The 7,089-nt window shown below is 39.6% G+C and overlaps 1 protein-coding gene and 1 pseudogene across 2 annotated transcripts in view; one reads left to right on the forward strand and one right to left on the reverse strand.

The window, feature by feature from the left end:
* The window catches only part of PIR (pirin), an 82,069-nt gene that overhangs the window by 49,246 nt on the left and 25,734 nt on the right, over positions 1-7,089 (forward strand). For both annotated transcript variants that reach the window (XM_015589143.2, XM_006911649.3), the window contains exon 6: positions 2,366-2,450. In XM_015589143.2, the coding sequence (XP_015444629.1) occupies positions 2,366-2,450 (85 nt within the window). The remainder of the gene's footprint in view (positions 1-2,365; positions 2,451-7,089) is intronic.
* LOC112479522 lies at positions 3,669-3,787 on the reverse strand (annotated as a pseudogene).

The following is a 7,089-nucleotide window of genomic DNA, read 5'->3' on the forward strand; positions in this document are numbered from 1 at the left end:
AGCAGGAAAGAATCCTAGCATCAAAGACTCCTGGTTTCCAATTCAAGATTATTTTTATGACTACATTCTGAGAGAATTCTAGTAAAAATTAAACCAAGAGCCTCTTTGTGATTGATCTCTTCACTGTAAGCAGGGATGCTGCATCTGCTTCTGAGGCAGAGGTTAAGAAAGACACTCAAACCAAACAGGGATTCTTCTGGAAGAGAGCAAAATATTGCCTGGATAGAGGAGTCATCTGATATTATGTGATGTTTACCCTTGACCTTTTTAGAGGTAATTTTAGAAGTCTTCATCAGCCAGAACCAGATTCTTTCCATACGGTGCCTTACACACCTAGTGATCCTAGAAAATCAGCTCCTGCATCTCGCTGGTGCTGCCCTTGTGTGATGTATGTTTCAAGCTCTTCAGATTAATTTCGAATCTTTGGCCTCAGGCTGCACTTGATGCCATAGGTTTTTCTGGTTTCATTTATGTGTGCACAGGGAATTTGCTTTTCTTTGAAGCTATATTGCTGTAGCTTGACCTTCTAAGCCATGTAAAACCACCTACCAGACCATTTAAAGCCCAAAACATTCATAGGAAAGGGGAAAATCTTTTGAAAGCATTACTTACAATTCTCTATGCCAAAATTTAATGGATAGACGTATACTTTGATCATATCAAATCACCCATCCTGAAAAGAGGCATTTTGCTTCATGTAGGTAAAGATGAATACCCTATGTATACTGTAAATAAATTTATTATTATACATGGGATTTTCCATTAAGAAACGTCATTCAATAAATATTTATCGAACACCTACAATGTGACAGGCACTGTGGGTTGGACTGAGTGAAAAAGACAGAAATGTCCATGTCCTCCTGGAGTTTACATAATTATTCTCTGCAAAACTTTGCCTTTGTCAAGGCCATAGTAAGTAATTCTGGGCTCTGGATTCACTTTTCGTCTATTTACACATGCATGTTTTTAATGAATGTTTTAAAGTGCTTGTTTTTAAGCTTTTAATTAAACTATAACATATATAAGAAAAGTATACAAATCAAATATGTAGCTCAGAGAATTTTCATCAAGTGTACACATCCATGAAACCGGAAGCCAGGTCAAGAAACAGAACATCGTCAGGCCCCAGAAGCCCCCTTTTGAACACCTCCACTTTTCTGACTTCTGACACCATAGATTAGTTTGGCTTTGTTTTGAACTTTGTAGAAATGGAATCAGTGGTATATGATCTTCTGTGTCCGCCTTCATTTGCTCAACATTAAGCTGTGAGATTCATACTTCATTTACTGTTGGTTCATTCATTCTCCTTGCCGTGTAGTATTCCGTTATATAACTATATTATAATTCATCAGTTCTGTCATTAAAGACATTTGGACTATTTCCAGGTTTTGTCTGTTGCTGACAATGTCACTATCAAGATTTCGTGTATATGTCTTTAGGCGAATGTTTCTGTGGGGGATACATTTATGAGTTAGAATGCTGTGTCACAGATTATGTACATATTTGTCTGTACTACATACTGTCAAGCGTTTATACCAAGTTATAGTCCCACCGGCAGTGAATGAAAGTTCCAGTTACTCCACACCCTTGCCAAATTTATTGTTTGTTATGTGCTGTTTCATTTTTGTGTGTATTTTAATCTTAAAAAGTAGAACAGAACCACTGGGACTTCGTGATAAACACTGAGGCATCATCGAGTTTATAGCAACAGTGATAATCCCTTGGCTTTTGGTGTATGCTAGTGATTCAGAATGGTCTCGTATTGAATTACGAATTCTGCTTAACCGTTGACAGAATCAAAGCCACTGTGTACAATGGAAAATCCTGCAACAGTTTGCCTTTTCTACATGTGAAGTCATGGCCTTTTCAAGCCAGCAGTGGTAAACCACCTTTTTTTTTTTCAAAAGGACCAAGTTAGAACAAATAATATTTATGGGCCACTTTTGTTGAATTTCAAAATGGACATAACTTTATTGAGACCTGGGGAAGAAACATACATTTGGATGTGAGGTAACCTACTGTATCAAGTAGAAGACTGGAAAGGAGGAAGTTGGAACAACGAATAACCAGTAAACTATTAACATGGGACCGTGTTTGAGAAATGACTGTAGGGAGGTAGCTGTCATCCTGAAATCAGCTTATCGAGCATATTGTAAAGCTAAAGGGCTAACTTTTAGACCAAGACCCTTAAGAGGAGGCTGCAGTGGCAGCCCATCCACCCTCACCCCCATTTTAACAGCACTTCTCCAGGAGAAATTGTAAACGTAATGGATCCAGGCACAGAGCCCATCACAGGAGGGCTCAGCTTCAGTAAAGAAGAACCTTATTCTTGGAAAGATGCTGATAGTTTCCTTTTTCTTTTCAGTCCAAGATTTTTACTCGCACACCAACCATATATTTGGACTTCAAATTGGACCAAGGAGCAAAGCATTCCCAGCCTGTTCCTAAAGGTATGATGGGTTCTGGGATTTAGCGATCATTTCAGGAAAAAAAAAAGAAAAGAAGCGGTCGCTTTCTCTGGAATATGCTGGTTTCTGAACCTCAGCACAAAGTTCTGTGAACTTAGTTTATGTTTAATTGTGGTTAAATTAGCAGATAGTTCTGGGACCTTTCAAGTTACGAAAATTAGGATGAATTTATAGAGTGTTTGGGCCAGACCGTCTGGGCCACCCTGCTCATTTTACAGGTGTGAACACGTAAAATGACAAGGCGGGACTTTTACCCACGTCTCCCGACTTTTTGGTCACTAATGACTCCCAGTGATCCTGGAGGCAGAGTCCTACCTCGTTACTTATAAACAAGTGCATCCTTGATTGCGATACGTGCAACTCGAGAAAGGTAATGCTATGGAAGACTTACCGTTAATATTTAAATACAAAGAATAATTTTAAAACTCCCACACATTTAAGGCCAATTTTATTTTTTTTAAAAAGTGGTTACACTTGAGGTTATTAGTCATCAATCTCAGACCCATTATTTTTTTCTTTGGATTTTTCATTCTGGCTATTTTTTAAGTACAGAAATTTTTTTTTTTTATTCACGTAAACATATGCATACCCTTATACATAATTCTTATAACAATAAGTGTGGCAATACACGTGCTTTAACTTTTTTCTTTTACTTTTGTGTTTGTGGCCCGCCAATCCATTTTCATCCCTTCTCCACCCATAGCAGTACCTTCTCTAAATATCTCGGATCTAAGAGAAATCTCGGATGTATTCTTGAATTAGATCTTGCTGTGTTTTTCTCCACACTTACTTTTCTACACTGACATATGCATATGTAAATATGCACGCATACGGGTTATTTTGTTGTCGTTTTACTAAAATGGAATCACAAGTACAGTTTTTGCATCTTGCTTTTTTTGACCAAACTATAGCTCAGGGTCTACTCGTGTGGCTCTCTTTAATGGCGGTGTTCCATGCCATGGGTTGACTGGAGTGCATTTAGCTATTTCCTATCAGTGGCCATTCTTTTTGTCCCTGTACTTGTCTCCTGCAAACTGGTCTGCAGTACACATACTTGTACATATGTCTTTCCGTAGGTGGACTTATTTTTTTTTATTTTTTGTTTATTTTTTATTTTTTTAGGCGAGGCAACCCTCGGTTGACCTCACAGATTGCAAGGACCTTGTCAGCTTATAATCCCGTATTATTATTATTTTTTTACACCTACAGCACCTGGTCTTCCTAAGTGGTCTCCCATCCAAGTACTAACCAGGCCCGACCCTGTTTAGCTTCCGAGATCAGACAGGCTCGGACTTGTTCAGGTTGGCATGGCTGTAGACTAGTGGACTTACTTTGATACAATGGGTTTCCAGGGATGGTCACAAGGTATATGCACGTTTAATTTTGAAAGGTATTGTCAGGTTGCAGTCCAAAAAGGCAGCCACACTTTCCATCAGCAGCGTATGACAATACCAGTTTCTCCGTGACCCCACCAACACGAAGTGTGCGGTTCATGTTAATTTTTGCTCTATACTCAGCCACTACTCTATATTGCCTCATGAGAGAATGTGTATCTGTCGCTTTTCAAAGCCGTACTTCTATATTATTTCATCGGTGTGAATTTTAAACCTGAGATTTGTTTCCAAAACCATTTTTGGAGGGATACAAAAGCAAGTAACTTAGAAATGCATGTTTATTGTTCCGTCACTGTAAACCCACTTTAGACAAGTCATTTATAAACCCAGCTGTGAAGCAGAAGAACCTGTGTTTTCTAAGACATTACTTCCAATTGTAGTTTTTGCTCTCTCCCTATCTCTTCCCTTCCCTCCCTCCCCCTCCTTACCCCCAGACACAACACAGACGCACGCGCATGCGCACGCGCACACACACGCACACACACTCATTCATGCTCTCATTGCATTAGGTGACACATCCAAAGTTTGAGATTTCTCTGTCCAGTATCAGACAAATGGTTAATTCAGATATTATAAAGCACGTATTATTTATAGACTTGATAGCTCCAGCTGCCTGTAATCAGACATATTGGCTGGTAAAATTATGCCATATAAATTTTATTATCAAGTCATTCAAGTCAAGGTCACCCTTTGTCTTTTTTTTAAACCACCTTTCCAGGTCAAATTCCATGATAAAATCCAAGGACTATCTAAATTAATTTTATTTGGGTGCTTTACTGCATCAAACATTCTTTGAAATATGTGGGCCACTGACTGGGTTCTCGACTTGTTTTGTTTATAATTTTTTTGATTGTTTTGTTACTCATGGTAAATGGATTTGACACGGATATCTGGGTTATGTTTGGCTTTTGGCATAAGCTTTACAATATCACTGATTTAATGTTGACTTTATTGTATCATTACCAAACGAATGGGATAGAAATAGAGGCATACACTGCCGTCGTCCCATCTCTGACACTAGGAAAATGCATATTTCTCAAGGGATGTCCAGTTGCGAATGGAAAGAAACATTTCTGATGAATCAGACTAGATTTTATCTGAATTCCTTCCCATAAATAGTATTGGAATCGATTTTTACCATCTCTTTATTTCCTTCGGGCGAGGCACGTTTCTGTGGAGTTGTGCTAATCTTGCAGAAAACAGATGTTTCATGCAGTGATGATTTGGAAGGCAGTTAATATCAGGAATGGAGCTGCACGGTGCTTCACTTACAAAGAATCCAATTTGTCAAGTCTCTGACAGCACTAGATTCTTTTCACATTGGCCACACGTTTTTCGTGTTAGTTCTTGGCTAACATAAGATTAAGTAGTTGTTTTCTTTCTCTTTTTTTTTGCAGTCACTTTTACCATCTCTTGCAAAGCTATCTGATTTTCCAGGCTGTAAACTGATAATACAGATAACACTGTTTGTTATCATCCATTGAGAAGGACATAAATCTGTATTTCTAGGAACATGTCAACCTTTTCCAAGAAACTTGTGCCTTCTGGTCCTCATGTCCCCTTTGTCTTCGGACTGACTACATCAAAAATTGGCCCTCGACAGCCACTCTGTTTGTTTTCCCCATCTTCCTTCACAGCCCTTCTGCTACTAGGTATTTAAAAACATCATCTGGAATCTTTAAAATGGAGGATTGTTATGGTATGGAAAAAATTATGTCAGCCTTTTTTGCATCCCTCAACTTTAAAGTATATGTACGTCAATTAATGTACATATAGTACATTAGTGGCTTCGAAAACATAGAGCCTACCCCTTAGTGATTAGCAGACTGATGGCCCTGCCAAGATGTCACCCACTCATCTCCGGAACCTCACGTGGTAAAAGGGGTGTTGCAGATGTGACTAAATGAAGGATCTTGAGATGGGGAGATTATCCTCCATAATCTAGATGGGCCCAATGTAAACAGAAGGACCTGTATAAATGAAAGAGGGAGACAGACAGGAGTCAGAGTAAGAGAGAGAGATGTGACAGTGGAAGCAGAGGTCGGAGCGATACAACTGCTGGTTTTGAAATGGAAGGAGCCACAAGCCAAGAAATAGGGGTGGCCTCTGGAAGCTAGGAAAGACAAGGAATGGATTCTCCCCTAAAGCCTGCAGAGGAATGCGGCCCTGCCGACACCTTGATTTGAGACCTTTGAGACCCATTTGTGGACTTCTGACCTCCAGAAGTGTAAGATAATCAAGTTTTGTTGTTTTAAGCCACCACGAGTGTGACAATCTGTTACAAAAGCAATAGGAAACTCGTGCACCCTCTTTAAATATTAATATAATTTTGCTCCCGTGTTTACCTTCAAGGGGGAAAAAAGGAAAGGAGCCACATCATTTATATCTTAATAAAGCTCTGGGAGGGGAGAAACACTTCAAAACACTTCTTTTTAGAAAGTAGATTTGAATGCCATGCATATGGTAGCTACTCAGTAAACCACGTTAGGATATGTTTACACAGATCTTATTGTATCAGTTATCTATGTCGCTGCATAACAAATTACCCCAAAACTTAGTGGCTTAAAACAACATTTATTACCTCACAGCATCTCACAGTTTCACTGGCTCAGGAACTCTGGCTCAGGAACTCTTATGAGGCTGCAACTGAGGTGTCAGCCGGGCTCGACAAGGAAAGGTACACCTCCAAGTTCACATCCATGTGACTGTTGGCAGCATTCGGTTTCCTGAGGGTTGTTGGCTGCAGTCCGCGGTCAGTTTCTTACCACATGAGTCTCTGCATAGGGCAGGTCACAACATGGCTGCTGGCTTCATCAGAGCTGGCAAGTGAGAGAGCCAAAAAGGGGAAAGAAGATGGAAGCCAGAGTCTTTATGTAATCGAATCTCAGAAGTGACAGCCCATCATTTTTGCCTTATCCTGCTACTTAGAACCAAATCACTAGGTGCAGCCCACATTTAGAGAGAGATGATTACACAGGGCATGACTACCAAGAGGCGGAGGGCGTCTTACAGTCAACTCGCCAAAGCTTATGATCTTGGTTCAAACCGCCACTCATTTTTCCATGTTATCAATGACTCAAAAATGAAGTAGCGATTTTTTTTCTTGTTTTTGATTTTTTAAAAAAATTTGAGCGAGCCTTGAGAAATACATGGTGAGTTCTCCTCTCTGTCTAAATGTCTTTTTATCGTTATTATCTGCTTTTTGAAGGAGAATGCCCCAAACGCGA

The sequence above is a fragment of the Pteropus alecto genome, unplaced genomic scaffold (genome assembly GCF_000325575.1).
Source record: "Pteropus alecto unplaced genomic scaffold, ASM32557v1 scaffold23, whole genome shotgun sequence".
In the NCBI taxonomy this organism is placed as follows: domain Eukaryota; kingdom Metazoa; phylum Chordata; class Mammalia; order Chiroptera; family Pteropodidae; genus Pteropus; species Pteropus alecto.